At 47.0% G+C, this 20,506-nt stretch overlaps 1 protein-coding gene across 2 annotated transcripts in view; it reads left to right on the forward strand.

Annotated features, from left to right (window-relative positions):
* Nucleotides 1-20,506, forward strand: part of Inpp5a (inositol polyphosphate-5-phosphatase A) — a 184,774-nt gene that overhangs the window by 124,485 nt on the left and 39,783 nt on the right. For both annotated transcript variants that reach the window (XM_076912658.1, XM_034512594.2), the window contains exons 7-9: nt 3,348-3,400; nt 4,792-4,911; nt 18,682-18,766. In XM_076912658.1, coding sequence (XP_076768773.1) covers nt 3,348-3,400; nt 4,792-4,911; nt 18,682-18,766 — 258 coding nt within the window. The remainder of the gene's footprint in view (nt 1-3,347; nt 3,401-4,791; nt 4,912-18,681; nt 18,767-20,506) is intronic.

The raw sequence follows: 20,506 nt of genomic DNA on the forward strand, positions 1-20,506 counted from the left end.
AGAACAATGGAACCTTGGTCCAGGAGCAGGAACATGGATCCCAGTTCTCGTCCCTTCTTCAGGCTCCTAACTATCTGAGGAAGTTTGGGGTTCTTTTCCTCTTGGTTGAAGGGAAAGCTTTGCTGTGCAGACCTCCTTTCAGGTCACTGAAGGGTGTATAGGATGCTGAAGGAGAACTGTCTTTTGAAGTAGCTAAGTAGGGCTTCCTGGCCCTTGGGAGGGCAGAGATGTGTCCCAGTCTAGACCAAAGATATGGATTAACTGAGGTTATACTGAGCTTATACACTGGGAGCGTAAGCCCTGGGTAGTAGCTACACCTTGCCATTCTGTCACAGTGTTGGAAATGAGATCTGAGTGGTCATAGTTGTATTGATGAATACCTGAGAGGCAATATGTTTTCTGTAAACATTTTACCAAACTGTTGGGTTATACAAATGTTAACTGTTATATTTCTTGGGATTCACCTGGAACTCAGGTAAAGTCTCACATCTAGCTAGAATCCTAATTGCAGTTATTACCAACATTTGTTATAGAAGAAAATGCTCATTTTATTGTGTATTTAATTAGTAATTGATGTTTAAATCTGTACTTTATTATGGAAATTTAATTTTTAAAACAATATATGCATTTGTTTATTCAGGATGAACAGTGTACAAATGCACCTTAATTTACACAAATTTGAAAACTGAGGAGAAAATAATTTCTGGTCCTAAATTCACAAATGCTTTTCATTTGCAATGGCAGTGAAGCTGTTGCCCACTGGGTAATTCTAGGCGAAGTGACTGTAGGTAGGCTTGCTGCCGCTCTGAAAGAACTTTTGGGAAGGGGGTGGGTGATCACAGGATGGCTGTTTCTCCCTGTGAAGCACACTACTCAGTGCTGTAGACAACTCTGCGTTCTGTGAGCCTATGCATACTGGACCTTAAGACAGGTGTAGGCCTGGCCTTACAGAACCGTGCTTGCCTGTAGAGGGACCCACACTGTGCTCCATACATGAACTGTCATGGTATTGGGAGTTCAGTGAGTATAGGACCATACAGGCTGATTCCTGAGCTTGGGAGAAGTAATCAGGTACCTTTGTACTACAAGGACATCCAGTGTAGATTCCATATTAGTTAGATGTGATGTTAACTATATTAGTCAGGGTTCTCTAGAGGAACAGAACTTACAGAATGACTATCTATCTATCTATCTATCTATCTATCTATCTATCTATCTATCATCTATCTCTAAAGGGAATTTATTAGAATGGTCCATCTAGCTGTGGTCCATCTAGCCCAACAATGGCTGTCTACCAACAGAAGGTCTAAGAATTCAGTAGGTGTTTAGTCCACAAGAGAAGTAAGCTCTAGTGCCAGTGAAGAAACGGACTTGCTAGTGAGAGTGAGAGCAAGCAGGCAGAGACCAAGCTTTCTTCTTCCATGTCCTTTATATAGGCTGCGGCAGGTGTGGCCCAGATTAAAGCTGGAGTTTCTCACCTCAGAAGATCTGGTATAGAAGTGGGTATCCCCCATAACCTTTACCACCTAAGTAGGCAGGAGAGCTGGCCCTGCCCCTCACCTGCTGCAGTACAGTAGAGATAGCCCTAGATATGAGGGTTGTGGGTGAGCCAGCTGGAGGGCGTTGGTGTTGGAGAGCCAGCCTTGCCTCTGGTCTGCTGGGTGGTGGTGTGAATGGGGTAGAGATGTCCATCTCCCCCTCCCACATCTCTTGTCATCTGTGGTAGGCAAGAGAGCTGACCCTTGGGTCTTAAGAGTGAGAAAACTGTCCCTGTCCCTCACTGGCTGCAGCACCTGGGAGAGCAGCCCTGCACCTGGGCAGAAGGGTAGAGCTGGTCCTGGAAACGGGTTACTGGTTAGCTGGCAAAGAGCATGAGAGTAGGAGAGCTGGTGGGATGACCAGCTCAGCAACCTTTCAGGCTCAGATCCAGGCTATGAGTTGGCCTACCTCAACATTTACCCCATTAATGAACTACTGGAGTACACAAAGGGGCCAGTCCTACAGATCCAAAACTATAGGGTCTCCATGACACAGGGAAACAACAGGAGATCTGATAAGAGTCCCAGTGAGGTTCCAGTACTGACAGAGTAGCAGAAGCCTTATACTAAACCAGCAAGTCATGGCAATAGACATTTGCAAGCAAAGAGGTGTGGACAAAGTACCAGACATTGTAGAGGGTCCCCACCCTGTGGGGCATTCTCCTTATGGAGATAAGACTCTTGCTTCTGCCTCCTCTTTGTGAGCTGAGGATGCATGAGGCACTGCTCCTTGCCCACAGGACCCCTGCTCCCAATTCTGAGGGGCCAAAAGGTGGCTTTCTTCTGTAGAGCCGTATAAATTAAAATAAAAGTAGAATTTAAAGTTCATTTATTTCATTCATATACCCCGAGTGCTTGAAAAGGCCATTGTCCCACAGGCAGGACTAATGTGAGCCGACAGTTTCATGTGCCTCACACTCTCATGTGTGCCTCACAGTCTCGTGTGTGCCTCGCACTCTCGTGTGTGCATGAGCATCTTGGTCAGCAGTGCTGCAGCAGCATTGGGGCCAGAAGTTCCAGAGGCTCAGCTGTGTGTGCAGTGTATCTGAAGCTGTTGTAGTCAAGAGCAAGGACCAGCCTCTTCATTCTTTTTCTCTCTCCTTCCACCACTTTCTCTGCTTTTCTTACTTTTTCATCATTTCAGGACCAAGCAGGGACTTCCCAAATTCTGAATAATGATTGTTTGTTTGTAGAGAACACAGGGTAGAAGTGACCCTCTCCTTTCTAGTCTAGCCTTTGGGTAGCAGTTCTAGCCTGAGGATTAGGTGGTTTGTCAATCACAGAAAAGTTATTTTCCCACAGTTTTGGATCCCCAACTAGCAGAGCATCTGGTAAGGGCTGTATCCTCTTTCAAGGTAGGGCCTGGCTACCTGCCCTCCACAAGCCCAAATAAAGCTCCAATGTGGCAGAAAGCAGAAAGAGGATGAAAAGGCCCAGATCCCTTCATGAAGCCCCTTTGCAAGAAGGCCCAGTCCTGGTGACAGGATCTCCGTTCAGACCCTCTACCTCTCAGCCCATCATATTGGAGGTTGGCTGGATTTAGGAGACATTCACTATGTAGCACCTGCTCTGCCTAGTAGCTGTCCCACATGTGCATAGACACTGCATGCTATTCCACTGCTAAGAGTGGCATCTAGAGTTAGGAGGGTCATGAGTTTGAGGCCAGTCTGGATTGTGTAGCAAGGCATTGTCCTCAAAACAAGCAAACAAGCAAAGGAAGAAATGTCTCTTAGCTGTGCCGTGAGCACAGATGAACCCTGTGGCTTCCTATTTCTCTGTGTTGCTCACACTGTGACCTTTACTTTTCAGTGCAAATGGTCAAGAAAAGGCTTCATCAGGACGCGGTGGTGCATTGCTGACTGGTATGTTACATGGCATCTGATTGACTCTCCACTCCATCATTTTGAATGTGACACACATGTTGTCAGCCTCTACTCACTTTGAACAGAGACATGGCTACTCGAAATGCCCCATCACTCCTCTTTTGGCTGATGGATGATGCCATGTGGTGCAGTTTTGTCTCCTGTTTCTTGTAAGCTAGAGGTTCAGGCATTCAGCACTAAGGAAAGCAGGAGACTTCTTGTCCATCCTCAAGTATAACCCGTGTGTGCCAGAGCCCACTGCACAATTGAGCTGGTAGGAAGGCTTCCCATTAGGTCCCAGGCCACAAAGTTAAGCTCAGTAAAGACAGCCTGGCAAGTTGATGTTACTGGGCACAGGCATCCTATTCCATTTACTTGTCCTAGCCTATTCTTCCTTTGGGTGAACATTCTCCATAGTGATACCCACCTTGTTTAGCTGAAAACTGCAGAAACATGTGGCTCACTTTTCAGCTCTTGAAGTCGAACTGACTAAGCTCTGATCTTTGTAGTTCAACTAAGGTACTGACCCCGGCCTCTAGAGCTGTTCGGGACAATGTCTAGAACAGACATAGGAGAGAAGAACAGAGGGTTCCTAAGATAGAGCTACAGTCTCTCATAACCCAGTCCAGGAGGTGCCTAGCCATCCGTGTTGCTCTTTGTCCTTGGTCTTAGGAACCAATATCTCCCTGTTTAGTATGAAAGATCACTTAGGGCACAGAGCTAGTGGCTGGGTTGTTGGGCTCTCCTTCACATTGCTGCTGAAGAGAAATGATAAGGTGCAGTTCCAGTGCCCTGTAGAAGATATGACATGGCAGTGTGTGCTTTTGGGATGGTATGAAGTAGTCACTTGGCAAAGCAGAAGGTACATTCTAGTTGGAGATGGATAGGGTCTTCATAGTGCATGGGAAAGGCTGATGCAGACTATACTCTGGCCTCTTCAAGTCTGTATGCACAAGGCCCCTCAGGCTGCATGCTCAGAGGCAGTGGAAGGACTATTTTTCTACCTGTTTTCATGTCCCTCTCCTACATGGTTCCCAACAGTAGTTCATCTCCTGCAGTGTGGGTTCTTATGAACAGAGACTGAGAGAGAAGCATTCTGGGTTGACAGCTTACAGGAAGTTCTATATTACTATTTTTTTTTCTTTTAAGAAAAATAGTTCTTGTTCACTTAGTCAGAGTAACTATCTTTGGATTTATTGGAGCTATAGCTGATGGTTTCATGCCTTCTAGCTTGGGGAGGCAATGCTGTGGTTCACTCTGGAGTGATGTAGGATAAGTGCTCAGGACTTTGTCCTAAGGAAGAGGGTGGGATACAGAGAGGTATAGCTCTGTTCAGGGTGGCCTGGAGTTGTAGCTGTTAGTTAACAGGTCCCTTTCTTTGTTCATTACAGTGCCTTCGACTTGGTGAACATCCATCTTTTTCATGATGCATCCAACTTAGTGGCCTGGGAGACAAGCCCCTCAGTGTACTCGGGCGTCAGGCACAAGGCTCTTGGCTATGTGCTCGACAGGTAGGTGCCATATCCTAGCCACTCCTAAGCATGATTATGGCTGCTCTGAGGTTCTTCATCGTTTGTGTTTTCCTGTTTGACAGTGGCCCTTGGGAATGTCAACCTGTAAAGGATGTAAAATCCCCAACAGCGCCCACTGGATGAACAGCCCATGGATCGACAGCTTATAGGAAATTTTATGATACCATCCTTTTCTTTTAAGAAAAACAGCCCTTTTTCACTTAGCCAGAGTACTTATTTTTGTGATGATTTATTGGAGCTATAACTGAATGTCTCATGCCTTTTGGCTTGGGGAGGCAATGCTGTAGTTCACTCTGGAGTGACATAGGATAGGTGCTTCTCTTTTCTTCTGTGTTCTATTGGTGTGTGTGTGTGTGTGTGTGTGGGAAGGGGGTACAGATATACAGTATGGCATCACAGAATTGCCATGGCTGTATTTAGTTATGAACTCAAAAATGGATACCTCTGGTGCTCTGCTAGCCACAGGCAGCATCCTTCCCACAGACCTGTCCCTGTCCAGAGTGTCTGGGGTATTGAGTTTGGGTCAACTCAAGGAAGTTCTGCTGCCCATCTCATCATGTGTTGCCTTCTTCCTGCCTTTGTCTCTTTCCTGTCTAACTGGCCTGGGTATGCTTCCTGGGCACAGGATGATCCCTGGTGAAAGGAGGTGACCTTAGTGGCTGTCAGGGCTAGAGACTGCCCACCTTCTGCTGGGGCTCCCACATGCCCTGGCTACAGGGTCCTCTGTGTGTGATGAGCTGTGAACTTAGATGGGTCAGGACTAATAGACTGTCATCTATTAGAGAAGATGGTAGCCCTGACTGATAAGGATGAATCTGTACCTGGGTACTAGTATCTATCTGACTTACAGACAGGTATTCTCTGAGGCCAAGTCTGGGAGACAGCTAGATCTAGATTTTGCTCCTTCCTTGTCGTCTTCAAGTTGATCTGCTTGCCATGTGACAGGGAAGGATCAACTCTGGTTGGCTATAGCCACTTGCCACAGACCTGGGCAAATGGTCTTGGTTCCTCTGATTCTCACAGTGTTCCCTAGAGGCCTGGCAACAACCCAGAGCAGGTCAACACATTGCGCTCAGAGGACAGAGAGTATGTCGGGTCTTGTCTGACTTGACTTTAGTCTCCTTTCCTCAGCCCATCCTGACCTCCACTCAGATCTTAGCCTCCCTCCAGCCTATACCTGGCTTCTCCTTATGCCCTCCCATCCCCTACACTTTCCTAGATCACTTTCTGTCTGTTCTCTTGAAGAAATGACCATCTGTGAGTATAGGTATTATACAGAGCGGAGGATTCTGTGATCTCCAAGTCACCAACTGTCCTTGGGACAGTCATATCATTGCTGTGTCACTGAGAGAGAGGAGACACTGGTTGGGTTGTGCCAAGCCGTGACTCAGTCAGGAAGAAAAGAGTAGCAGGGGGCAGGGTGTTCCCTGAGCCTGTCCAGGCTTCTTGGAAGATGTTTGCACTAGAAGGAAAAGCAGTCTACCCAGGGCACCCATGGAGCTACTTGTCGACATGCAGAGTGTTGTTCCTATACCATCCAATTCTTGATGGCAGAACTGACAGAGTCTCATGAAAGGAGATCCTAGGGAGTGTACCAGTTTCAGCCCCAACATCACCAGTGACCTAGGGAGACCTTGAGGGTCCGTAGCATCAGACAAGCTCCCAAAGAACAGCTGCTAGGGAAGTCCTTACACAAGCCCCGAACACAAGGCCTATCTCCTCCTTGAGCCTTGTGAGGTGTGTGTGTGTGTGTCTGTCTGTGTGTGTGTGTGTGTGTGTGTGTGTGTGTGTGTGAAGTGTTTGGGTGAGTGTGAGCATGTTTGTACATGTTAATGCACACATGTGTTGTGGGGCTTGTACAGGGCAAGTTTGCACATGCCTGTTTGTGCCATAGATCAGTGTACCCCTAAAGTAAGAGGCAAAGCTGGGTCCTCTGGACCATGGTGGCACTGTAGTGTGGGGCTAGAAGCACTGAGTCCCCTACCATGTCTCCCTGCAATGGCAGTTAGTAAGCTTGGTCTGTGAGCTCCTCTTTCATGTGCCTCTGAAGCGGTGCTCTATACAAGGAGTTAGAAGATAGTCTCACACTCCTGTGCCACGATTAAATAAGCACCAGGCTGGTGACCTCTGAAGGCCATGCCATCACACAAGAGAGGTCAGCCTAAGGTCCTTCCACTGGTTCCTTTCCTTTGTTGACTTCTCCCAGCCTCTAGTGTAAGAGGGGGCCCTAGTGCTACAGGTATTATCTTGGTCCCTGCAGAAGAACCTTAGACATGGGAAATGGGTCTGATACTTTTCCTGTTGTTGCCCCAGTCTGGGGCTTGTCTTGCAAATCTGTATGTAGTCACTCTCTTTCATCTAAGGTTGATGCCTGAGCAGGTACTGTACCAGGCCTGAAGCCTCACTCAGCATCTACTGTGAGATACAGCTCAGGCAATTGGAAATGGGTTCAGGTGCTTTGTCCCAACAAAATGTCCAGTTCCTGTCTATCCCTGTCTTCCCCACACAGTCTATGAACCCAGGCACCCAGGCACCCTCATCCTTTGGTATCCTCAAATCATTCTTCCTGACCCCTGACACTTGACCAGCCCTGTTTTCAAGTACAAGTACCCTCTGCTGTGGGCCCTGCTTAGTTCTGTCTGTGTGGAGGCACCATGGCAATGTTGCTCACTAGCTCCTGGACTAGAAAAATGGCTGATGCTTTCCCCATCAAGATCAGACCCCAGGGATAGCACTCAACCGATAATATCTTACCTCAGGATCATGGCGCCCCTGACAGGTTCATCTGTGGTGGTGGTGGTGTGTTCCTCCATGGGCTGCCTTCCTGGGCTAGTGAATCAACAGTCAGCAGCAAGGGCCTTGTCTGTGTAGTTCTTCCTGCTGTTTGTTCCATGGCCCTTTTTTAAGGACCTCCCAGGGAGCTGGGAGCCAAGAAAGACCAAATGTCCATCAGTCCTGGTGACCATGGTCAGCTTGTCAGTGTGGTAAGGCATTAGAATATGTCATTGCCCTACACCACCATGCCTCCAGCCTCCAAAAAAAAAGCAGGCTCTGGGTCTGGGGGCCACTTTTCTGCATCTTTGCATTCCAATGAATGGCTTCTGTGGCGAGCTCAGCCAGCCGCAGATCCGGACCTCCACAGTGTAGGGCTGGGCTGCTGGGCACAAAGGGGCACTCTGCAGGAGTGGTGAATAATGGCCCGCCCTTTCATTGGGAGGGTAACCTTTTGGCAGCCACCAGCAGACTGCATTCTACTGTGCTGATTGGGGAGGACAATGCTGTACTGGCCTTTGAATGGACACCGCCACCAACAGCGCTGTATTCACAGCAGCACTGGGAACCATGTGAGCATTGTCTGCAGGCCCCACTGAGCTGCAGGAGACAGTGGGGAGGCTGGGATAGAGAGGCTGGCTTCTTGGTTTAATCTCCCTGTCCAGCCTGTAGGTCCCTGTCTTCGTCTGAGATGAGAAGTGGGGGCATTAGACCCAGAGATGGACAGTCTTGCATCCCTGTCCACAAAAGAGTACGAAAGATGGTATTAAAACCAAGAGGCACCAGTATGTCGTAATTTTTCTCCAAATCTAAGATTATTTTAATATAAGTTATAAAGAAACAAGTCCAAGGGTCAACTTTGATTCAACTCTCCAGAGCCTCAGCTGTGAGTGGTGTGCCTGGCTGCCTGGCTGCCTGGCTGCACTAGAGCCAGCACATGCACAGACACCTGACATACCTGGGAGCCAGTGAGGGACTGACCCTCATTCCAGCATAAGCACCTAGGACTGCCTTGTTTCAAGTACTTTGTTTTTCTTTGCAGGTTTGTTTTGTATTGTTTATCTTCTTTCTCTATTTTTTCTTTTTTCTTTCTCTTGTTTTCTTTCTTTCTTTCTTCCTTTCTTTCTTTCTTTCTTTCTTTCTTTATTTATTTCTTTCTTTATTTCTTTATTTCTTTATGTTGTTATTATTATTATTGTTGTTTTAGAAAGGAACTTACTCTGTAACCCAGGCTGGCCTGGAACTCACAGCAATTCTCCTGCCTCCGCTGCCTGAGTACTGGTATAGCTGTTGTGAGCCACCATGCCTGGCCTGGCTAGCCAACACTAATTGTGTCAGATAGTAATGTTTATATTTTTGTGTAATTTATGAAGTTTTGGCTTTAATATCTAGTTATAAAAGATTTTAAAACTTTTTCTATAATTAGTTATTTTATTATTTATGTGTATGAATGCTTTGCCCAAATGTATATCACATATGTGCCTGGTAATCGTGGAGGCCAAAGAGAACATTGGCTCTCCTGGGACTGTGAGCCACCATGTGGATTCTGGGAATCAAACCCGGGTCTTCTATAAGAGCAACATGTATCCTTAACCACTGAGCCTACTCTTTAGCCTAACGTCATGTGTGTGCATGCACATGTATGTGTGTGTGTGGAGGGGTTATTTTATCCTGAGACAGCATCTTACAGTGTAGCTCTAGCTGTCTATACTTGCGTTGTAGACCAGGCTGGCCTCGAATATACAGAAATCTACCTGCTTCTGCCATCTGAGTGCTTAGATTAAAGGTATGTACTACCATATACTGTTACGAAGGATTTTAAAAGAAAACCCATAGGTTGTAAAGTGTGTGCCAGGCACTGAGAAATTCAGGCAGTTCCAGAGGCCCAGGAAGTTAGAGGTATCTGTGCTAGTGCCTGGGGATGCTGTAAGGCCTCCACCCTCCTGTGGCTCCAGGAGGTGCCTGCACTGCTTACTGATGTGATACTCTTCTTGACACAAGGGTAGCCCTTTGGGGGCATCTGGGGTGACTAAACCAGGATCCTGAGGCAGCAACTGTGAGCATGCCCTGAAGCCTTCCTGAGTACTCAGCCCATGAAATGAGATTTTTTTTCTGCCAAGTGACAGGAGCCTTCAGTGTCCTCTTTGAAATGTGGCCTAGCTAGTTCAACAGAGACATTTTTACATTACAACTGTGAAACCCTGGCATAAAGCACCCCTCTGTCCCCCCATTATTTTCTCACAAACACAGTCCATTGTCACAGTGTTGAAGTTAATTTGATCAACATTGGGACATTTAACTTTTATGTCCAGTGAAAAGAGTTGTTTCATGCTCATTTTGGGCATTCAAAGGAAATGATTGCCAGAAAAATAATGTTCCTCTGGACAATCCGGAGCAATTAGTTTCCCAGGGAGAGGCTATGTGACGCCGGCTGCCACACAGCCCCTCTTTGTCGCTTTATGGATGGTCATCCGTCAGCTGTCAGACTGCTCAAAGACCCCTCCAATCTAAATGTTTCTCTTTAGGCCGTTCCCAGAACTTGCCTTGCTGTTCAGTGAGCAGAAGAAAGGCACTGCGTCTCTAGGCAAAGACGAGCTCCCTGCTAAGGATCTAGGTCACTCTGGAATACTCTGCTGTGGCCGGCACAGAGCTGTTTCTTGCACCTCATTTACTGCCCACTGCCCTGGAGAAGAAGTGCAGGTGTCTCTGTGGGCTCTGCCTATGGAGGCCTCAGGTCACCCGCTGTCCAGAGCTCACCCTACACAGCACAGAGTTCCCATAATGACTTGCTGTGTGAATCGTCAACCTGAAACCCCAAGGCCTGTGCCAGCATTGGCATGAGTTCCACTGGGAGCATGGAGGCTAGAACATGTCAAGTCCAGGTGCAGTTGAGTGAGCTGAGTCTAGGCCAGTGTCTCAGGTGATTGATGAAATTTGCAGTATGTCCTTCATTTTACAAAAATGGATTCAGACACCCAAAAGCATGTAGAGCTATGATGGAAAAGCACCCAGCTCTACTCAGTAGTTGGAATGTGCATTTTGCCCTCCTCTTCCCTCTTCTGAAAAAACAAAGTGTCTGTGTTCTGAGCCTCTATGGCTACACAGTGTCACCTGGACACAGTGTTTGCATTTCATTGCATGCTTTACTGTGTCTGCCTAATGAGAGCACACATCTCTTTATTTTCTCTGCTTCATGCTTAGGTCATCACACGTGTGTAGTTTTAGTTTGCATTCTGTGCATGTGAGTGCCAGTAGCCATGCTTGAAGAGTGCTGTGATCGGCTCCCTCTCAACCTCCATCTGCAACATTGTATCGGCTCTGGTGGTGTCCCATCAACTGCTCCTTGGCGTAGCCTCATCATACTCTTGTTGAGCCTCCTTTTAGAGGGTCTCAGTATCTTACCAGAAGGTGCCTTCCCCACTTGTGGCCAATCTTGGGGAGGCAGCACAGTTTTTCTTCCCTGCAGCTGGTGAAGCTGAGCATTGCTGTGGTGCTCGTGGGCATCTGATGCTTGAAGGGGCTCAGTTTCTGGAGACCTCAGCTGTGGTTTTTCCTGCCAGATGATGCCTAAGAAATAAAGCATTGACAGGAGGCTAAGGTTCCTCCATGTCGCCTTGTGGCTTCTGTGTAGCCAATGGAGGTGTCTTGATGTTGCAGGGATGCAGGGGGTGGGGGTGGGGAGTACATTCAGTATCTAGATTCTGTGCTTAGAAAGTAAATAGGAGTGATGAGTGCGAGAAAGAGAGGACCAGCCCTCTAGCCAGGGGTGCAAATTGAGGTTTGTAATCCTCATGCTAGGGGTGCACAGTGGGCACAGAGTTCTCCCAGCAGCCAAGATACTAACTCAGAGTGCGACATGCATTATCAGTGAGTCTGGCTTTGGCAAGGTTGGGAAGGACTAATGTGGGTATGGCCCAGGATGCCTCTGGCACACAGTCAATGTCCAGCACATTGCCAATGGGAGAGGAAACCAATTCCTATCCAAAGGAAAGAACCCAATCTCTCAAAATTCTGCCAATAATTACAGTCTTTACTGGAGTGCTGGGAAAGTAGGTGGAGTCCAAGTTACAAGGAGCCTTGGCCAATAGCTTATAGAGCATGTTCCGTGTCCTCCTGTCTGTCCTGCTGTCTTTTTGTCCATAGCTAGTGCCCAAGGGATGAACACTGTTCCAGGGAGCTCTGAATGCTTCAGCAAAAGGTTTCAGACAAGGGACTCAACTGAGACTCATTTCCTGTGATTCTGGAGACTGAAGTTTAAGCTAAGGGCAGCAGGCCAGGCCCTAAAGATGGCTTACAGACACTGTGTCCTTGCATGGTAGACAGCCAACAACTCTTGGGCTTCTTTCTGTCAGGTCAAGTCCCCTCTGACCTTCTTAACCTCCATGACCTCCTTAAAGGCTCCTTCTCCAATGCAGTGACCTGGTTCATTCCCTAGAAGGAATTCATGTACCAGGCTTGGTCCATAAGCCTGCTAAGTCAGGGGCTGCCATTCAGGAGGGAATCAGTTTTGTTGGCCAGGGTTGGGATGGTAGCTCATTCACCAGAACCATGTGACCCAGGTCAGTGTTCTGCTGCATAAAGCCATCTTGTACGGTGCTATGGGGCAGGAGCCTCAGTACCCTGGGCTTGATTGCAGCTGCTAGAGAAACAGGATGGGGTGGCAAGATAGGAAGGTGTCCATGTTGTGAGGGTACTGTGCTTGGGGACCCAGTCGGTGAGGAATGTTGTGGTTGCTAGGACTAGACCTGAGGTCCTGCAAGCTACCCCAAGCCGTGCCAGGTGTTCTGAAGACCTACTACTGCCGGGGTCTTGCCCTTTGCCTCTGAAGTGTTCTCTCTCATATCTCAATCAGACCCTCTGAATTGAGGGTCTCCAAGGTTTCAGGCCTCATGGGGATAGATATTGTCCCCAGCAGCCCCTCCCCAGGGGTTGGATGAAGAATGAGGGCCTTTGGAGTTTCAGGTTGGTCACACCATTTATTTTGCTGGATGAATTTACTTTTGTTCAGTGGCTGAAGCACACCCGTGAGAAGCTGGTTACTAGATGACTTATGGAGAGGAAAAACTTTTAGGAAATTAAACCACCCTCAAATATTTTGGGCAACTTAGCCATTTTATATCACCAGTAATTTTGGCTACTTAAGATTATTTGATCAACAAACATGATCTGTCCCATAGTTGAGGACAAAACCAACCTTGGTTGATCTCTAAGTTTATATAGACTCTATAGCTAAAATATTTAATGTCCCAGTGTCTGGTTGAAGACTAAAAAGGGAAGGAAGCCAATTTACCAGTGTGTTCTATGCACTTCAGTGAACAGGACTGACAAGTCATGGTCAAATCCACTTCTCACACCTTTGCAGCTCCCTGGGATGAAAAAGCAAATCAGCCTCATGCAGGTTTCATCTCTTACACTCTTTAGGATGTTATAGTGGTGTTCTCTGTGGCTTCAGTGACCATAAAGACCCTCAGTGGGTCCAAGGCACCTCTGGGTTCAGATGCCATGGAAGAAGCTACAGCTGAAACGGTGGCTTTCACTGTGACTTTCCTCCAGAAGTCCGGAGTCCACTGCATTATGGGAGGTGATGTCCTCAGATGGGGAACAAGGCCCCTGGCTAGAGAAAAGACACCCTTCCCCCGGTGGGGCTGTCATATCCTGGAATCACCTGTCAAACAAGGACACCATTTCCAGGCCTAAAAAATTGATTTTTATGGCTCTTCTTGTAATTCTCTTTCTGAATAAGGCACATGATATTGATGTGGACCTACTTTTTAATCATAATAGCTACTGACAAGGTAATTAATTTTAAAACAACTCTTTTTTTTCTGGTCCAAATGGCACTATGTAGAAATTAAAAGTGAGGGCTGTGAGGGCCGGCGGCCTGGCACTCAGGCGATTGCCTCAGCTCTGACAGCCCCTTTATCTTGCTGCTTCTGTGCGACCTTCAGAGATGGGTGTTGTTATTAATTGGCTTAGGCTATTATATCAAAAAGAGCAGGGCAGGAAAGCATGATAAAGTTTAGGTTTTTAATGATAGTCTTACAGGAATCAAGACATGCCAGTGAAATTGCCTTCCCTGGTCATCACAGGCCCAGCATGGGGCCCAGCCAGGACACATCAGCACCTCTCTCTTCTGTGAGGAATGGTCCCAAATGCAGCACTCTCTCACTGCACACAAAGGAATCTAAAGTTATTGCACTCAGCCTAAATCTGAAATAGGCTTTTAAAATAATTCACCTTAACGTGGATTCTGCCTTTTGATTAGTCAAGTTTATGTATGTGCTTCTATAGCTGATGCTTTCTTTTCTTTCCTTTTCTCTTTCTTCTTCTTCTTCTTCTTTTTTTTTTTTTTTTTTTTTTTGTTTATTTGTTTAATTTTTTTTTTTTTTGAGACAGGGTTTCTTTGTGTGGCCATAGCTTTCCTAGGTCTAGTTCTGTAGACCTGGCTGACCTCAAACTCACAGAGATCCACCTGCTTGTGCCTCCTGAGTTCTGGGATTAAAAGCGTGGTTAAACCCAGCCTGGTTGGCTGTTTCTAAGACCACGCCTTCATGCTACTTCCTAGACCTTTGCTTTCATCAAATCAAAACTTAGCACAGTCTGTTGAAGAGACATAAGAAGGCCCTGGCTTCTACTATCCCACATATGAGTCTGTGGATCCACTTGTCCACATAGACATGCCTTAGTGTCCTGTAAAGTCACGTCTCCCTGTGATGCTCTTACACGGAGCTCAGCTTTGGCTTGTTCACACTCTCTGGTCTGTGGGTGCCATTGACCTTTCAAGGGGCCTCAGCATAATCTCTGGGCAGCTTTGAATGTCTGCTGAGTGGTTTCTGACTACAGGAAAAGCCAAAGTGCCCTTTTCAGCTAGAGCTTGAGGTGGTTCACATACCCCATACTAGAAGAGACAGAACCCTTGAGAGTGAAGATGGAGTGCAAACATATATGGCTCAAGAAATCAGTGCTGATGAACACAAGTTAGCTCCCCCCCGCCCCGTGTTTTGCCCATGTGTTTCTGATGTATGTTTATAACACATGCCTGATTGGGTCATGGTTTCTGAAGTGTATATGTCATTTCTGTAGGTGTACACATAAAGTTCAGATCAACTGTAATGTTTGTAGGTAGCCAGGTGGTGGTGGTACACACCTTTATTCCCAGCACTCAGGAGACAAAGACAGGTGAATCTCTGTGAGTTCAAGGCCAGCCTGGTCTACAGAGTGAGTTCTAGAATCACACACACACACACACACAGAGAGAGAGAGAGAGAGAAGAGAGAGAGAGAGAGAGAGAGAGAGAGAGAGAGAGAGAGAGAAAGGGTACATGTCTGTAATTCCTGTACTCTGGGGGCAGAGACAGGTGTTCTAGGCCAAGCTAGGCTTTATGGTAAGACTGCCCCAAACAGCAATAGAAAAAACACTAGTTGACTTCGTTAACCCAAAAGTCTTCGTTGTTTTCAGTGTTGGTTTTCCTGAGGCACATGAGTGTTCTGTGGCAAGCATGTGGAGGACATTGAGTCTGATAGGCTTTTATTAATTTTTAAAGATTTTTATTTATTTTATGTATAGGAGTACACTGTAACTGTCTTCAGACACACCAGAAGAGGGCATTGGATCACATTACAGATGGTTGTGAGCCACCATGTGGTTGCTGGGAATGGAACTCAGGGCCTCTGGAAGAGCAGTCAATACTCAACTGCCTAGACATCTCTTCACTTCCTTATGGGCTTTTCTGTCTCCTAGTGATGCAGATTCAAGCCAGATTAGACAATATTAAAAATAGATAAAGGTAAGTTTATTAGGATGCAGCTCTCAGGTGGATTCACTGATCTCACAGGTGGAGGTCAGTGGAGCCATGCATACATCAGGCTTTTATAGATAGAGCTTAGGCGAGGAGTGATGACGTGCCAACTAGAGCTGGGTTACAGGGTCAGAACCTGAGCCCCTAGGCAGGCACCCTTAGGTGGGTTGCTGGAAACTTGGAGACAAGGTGTAATGGTATGTCAGCCCAGAGTATTCTCCCAGTGGACAGGAAGTTTTCTCTGTGTGGGTGGTGTTGGGGGAATGAGGGCAGATGATGCAGTTTCCTAGTTTGTGCAGAGATGAGCTGGGGCCCCAGCATAACAGAGTCCATGTTTTCCTGAATTTGTGTGGGTCCCAAGTATGAAACTCAGGTCTCCAAGCTTGTACAACAAGCCCCTCCACCCTAGAGGCATTTCACTGGCTTTGTTCTTGTGCTTTCTCATGGTAGATCTTCTGGATTACAAGATAAAATTATAGATATTTAGACATATAAAGTATGTATGTCCAAATGTGATAATGTTCACTCTTGGAGCTAGCACAGATTAGAGGTTTGCTCTGCTTTGCTTTGTTTGTCTTTTATGAGAAAAAGCAGGGTGAAGTGTTTATATATGTCACAGTTACATGGACACAGCACTGTGGGCACAAGAGCTTCGAGTAACCCCCAGCTCAGCCCCCACCATTGCATTTTTCCCTCCCCCGTGTTCTTTAGGATTCTTCAGCTCTCACTATGCTGAACCAGCCTATGAACATAGAAGTCTGACTATTATCTGGTCTGTATAGTACATGCCCTGAGAAATGAAGTTGACCCTGTCATGGAACCTGGCTGCCCACTTATCTGCCCAACTCTGTCCCCATTGAGGGCCTCTGACCAGCTGCTTGGGAGGAGATGCCCAGGCCTATGTTCAAAGAGTCCACTATGTTCAAGCCATGGGAATCTCACAACTGTACCTGGCCCCAAGCTGTCTGTCTCAAGTGTCTGCCTAACTCTCTCCCCTAGTCCCCAAAAGGAAGGTAGACTAGCCACAGTAAGAGGGTAGTCTAGGACTCCAGAAAGGAAATCGAGATGTTGGGAACAGGTTGAGCTGTCAGCTACCAGTAGCTCTTTATAAAAAGTCATATGAATCAAAGATATATAGGAGTAGATGTTTGTTTTAAAATCTACAGAAAACAGTAGGTATCTCAAGCTCCACATTGACCTGTACCATGTGATGTGAGGTAGGAACTGGGTGGAATATTTAATGACAGACCAGTCATTCTTGTAGGAAAGTTAGAACAGAGACTGTACCTTGCAGAGTGTCCCACACAGCACTGGGAAGAACATGAGTGGGACAGAAGGAGCAGTAACCGGCCTCAGGAAGGAATCCCACAGTGATGGCCAAGCACAGGGCCCACAGGTGTGAAAGCAAAGGATCAGAGTCTAGTTCCAGGAGAGAAGACTTCTTTCCAGCCTGGGCCCGTGGGTGGAGTTCTTCACCCTTCAGAAGCCCTGACAGCACAGCACTCACCTTCCTCACAGGCACCTGGCTTCCTCCCAGTAAGCCACATGCGTTCACATCACATGTAATGGACAAGGGCTTCTTTCACTGCTACTGTCCAGGGTTCCTGGCCTCTAGTACCCCTTGCAACTTGAGTTTGGCTCTAGGTACTCCTTTCCCCCAAGGTTGCACCCCCTGTTGGTACTCATGCTGAGAGTAACTCTTCTGTAACAGAGTAGCAATAACCAGACCACAGCAGGACACATTGGGCTTCCTGGTAGCCACTGGATACCTGAGGCAATGTGATTGAGAAGGTCTGACTGACTGCTGCCTAGCAACCAAGTCTCCCCTCCCCACTTTTCTCCTCCCCCTCTTTCCCTTTCGTCCTCCTTCTTCCCTTCTCTCCATCCTCGTCAGCTTCATGTGTGTGTGTCATGTATTTGTGTGGTACATGGATGAGCATGAACACATACGTGGAAGGCAGAACAAGGTGTAGCGTGTCTTCCTCTGTGAGTCTCTACCTTGAGACAAAGTCATTCTCTGAATTGGAATTTGGCAGTTCAGGCTCGGCCAGCTGGCCAGGGAGCAAGCTTTCAGAGTCTGTCTGTCTTTACCCTCCTCATCTCAACTTATGTGCTGGCCTCATAAGCACACACAGCCACAGTGGCTTTTTAAGTAGATGCTGGGGATTCAAATTCAGGTCTTCATGATTATAGAGCAAGCCTTTTTACCCAGAGAGCCATCTCCCCAGCCCATCAAGTTTATTTTATTTTATTTTATTTTATTTTATTTTATTTTATTTTATTTTAAACATGAACCTATCCCCTGTTCTACCTTGGACTTTGTCACGGCAGGTAACATGGCTAAGGCTGGGGTGGTCAGTGAATTCTGCAATAGCTACTGGATGTCCTCTGCCCCTAGGCAGAACTCAGGCGTTTGTTCTACTAGTATCTGGTCAGTGAATCCTGTGCTGTAAGTGGTCCTCATTTCACTTTCAAATTAGAAATCAGGACCACTTGCCCTGCCTCAGAAGCAGGAGAGTTGTTGATTAGCTGCCACCAACTATGGCAGTTGGGAAACCTGAGCTCCTCTGTAAGGGAAGCTGTGATGTGCTCCTCTGCCAGATGTTTGTATGTTTGGATAGACCAGTGGGGAAAAAACTCTTCATCAAATGATTGTGATTGGTAGAAAATCTGTGGAGAAGGTTTTCAGCAAAGCAGCATAGGCTAGCCAGTGTACTGTTACAGGGATTCCCCACTGTGTGACTTGGAGACGTGAGAGTGGGTTGTAGCCACTGCAGCACTAAGAGAGCTCATGATATATAAGAAGGGCAACTGTGGACAAGTGAGGCAGGGTCCTGCTGTTGCCGTGGGGTCCCACATGCAGATATCGCATACCTGTTCCCTAGGACAAGCTCTCCACTATTTTCTCCTGCTTCTTCTGAATGCTGATCTCACTGAGTATCTAGTCCTGTTTGTACTGCTGATTTCCACATCCTCCTGGCCAGCCAAGAACAGTTGATGGCTATTTGGTTTCAGTGTGCTGATGGTAGCCTTTTTACTAGGTTTTAGAATGCAAGAAACAATCGTAGTTTCTTTGTGACAGGAAGCATTTGGGAGCGTGGTGGCGTAGCTGTCCCAGGCCCTGTCGGGCTGGTCAGCATTGCAGCACCAGTGACTACTGTCTCCATTTCTCCTCCCAGAATCATTGACCAGCGATTTGAAAAAGTTTCCTACTTTGTCTTCGGTGATTTCAACTTCCGCCTGGATTCCAAGTCTGTTGTAGAGGTAGGTAAGCATGGGTTTCCTCCTCAGCTTGGCCATTGAGTTTCCTTGAGGCAGAGCAAACAGTGGCAGAGATGTGATCTGTTTAGGCCACTTCCACGTCACCATTCTCATAGACGCTGATGTTCTAAGTAAAACATCTTCATGGAGAAGTATTTGTGCTGTGGCAGGATGGGGTGGTGTGGTGTGGTGTGGTGGTGTCTGTTCAGCCAGTCAGCCATTACTAGCCTTAAGAATAGGCATCCCTGTATGCTGCAGGCTCAGTGTCCCTCATAGAAAATAGCCTGGGGAAACCACTTTGTCCTGCCACTCTGACATCTGCAGAGCTGGGGATTGTTGGGTTCTGGGCTGGATCCTACTGGGATTTCCACTGCTGAATCCTCATCAAACACTAGGAAACTGGTTGTTCTACTTCATGTAATTAATTGAGGCTCTCTTAGTTTGGGGAACTCCAAAGCTGTTGACTACTGTGGGAGCTCCAGGCTGGGTGCCAGGGTCCTGGAGTCCCTAGAGTGACTGCAGCTGGCAAACTTTGGCCCCAAGACAAGTGATGCAGTCTGAGGTTGGAAGGAACCCATGCATCTAGGGTATCCTGCCAGGAGAAGCAAGTCCTATGGTGTTAGTTTAAGGACCAGATTTCTCTATAGTGAGGTCCATGTCTGCCACCAGATAAGTGCTGCCATCCAGAGCTCTAAGATAGATAACTGGGTGCCTGGCTCCTTGCAACTATTCTCTCCTGGATCTTGTGTGATTAGGATGTACCACCTTCTCTGGTGGCAGCAAAACTAGAGGTGTAGAAAAGGGAGACCCCTCTCACCTTTTACCTTTCATGTCCACTCTGCCTGGGACCTTTAAGGCATGTGGCAACACTAGGTAATCCATGTGCAGGGGCACAGTAAGAACAGCATGAAGTCATACAGCACCTCAAACTACTGTCTTCTCATTAATAGTCTCCATTTCAAATATTATCACACATTAATCTTCCATACTCAGTAGAAAATTATTTTTTAAAGACAGAGTTGAGCAGGTGTCTCCCTTTGGTTGATAGAAATGAGTGATGTGCCATTAAAATCCTTCTGTGTTCAATTAAGCTGAGGGTACCTCATCAGGGCAGGCCCATGGGGTACATTTTGAACAAGAGGTCTCTCTGGATGCCCAGTAGGTTCGGGGGGGGGGGCTTCCTTGAATATTCAGTAGGTACAGTTGTTATCCCTGGATATTCAGTGGCTCCTGGTAGCAGGACATCTTTTTTTTTATGCCTCTCTCATACATTACATTCTGACCACGATTTCCCTTCCCACCCATCCCACCTCTCCTCTCCCCCAGATCTACTCCTCCTCTGTTCCCCCACCCCCAAAAGAAACAGGTCTCCCAGGGATATCATGGTGTAACAATAAGATGAGGCACAAATGCTTATATCATGGCTGGACAAGAGAATCCAATAGGAGGAAAAGGGTCACAGGGTCAGGCACAAGAGCCAGGGTTAAACCCTGCTCCCATTCTTAGGATTTCCACAAGAACACCAAGCTAGCCAACCATAATATATATGCAGAGGACCTAGTTCAAACCCATGCAGGCTCCATGATTGCCACTTCAGTCTCTTTGAAATAGCAGTGCATCTTAACCCAGCCATGGAGGAAGAAACACCTCTTCCTATGGTACCTATGCAGTTGCACCCTCCTGCTGGCTTATAGTGTCTGTTCTCATTCTGATGCCAGAGCATGAAAAGAATGGTGGTAAGAC

This window comes from Arvicanthis niloticus, chromosome 1 (genome assembly GCF_011762505.2).
Source record: "Arvicanthis niloticus isolate mArvNil1 chromosome 1, mArvNil1.pat.X, whole genome shotgun sequence".
NCBI classification, from domain to species: Eukaryota; Metazoa; Chordata; class Mammalia; order Rodentia; family Muridae; genus Arvicanthis; species Arvicanthis niloticus.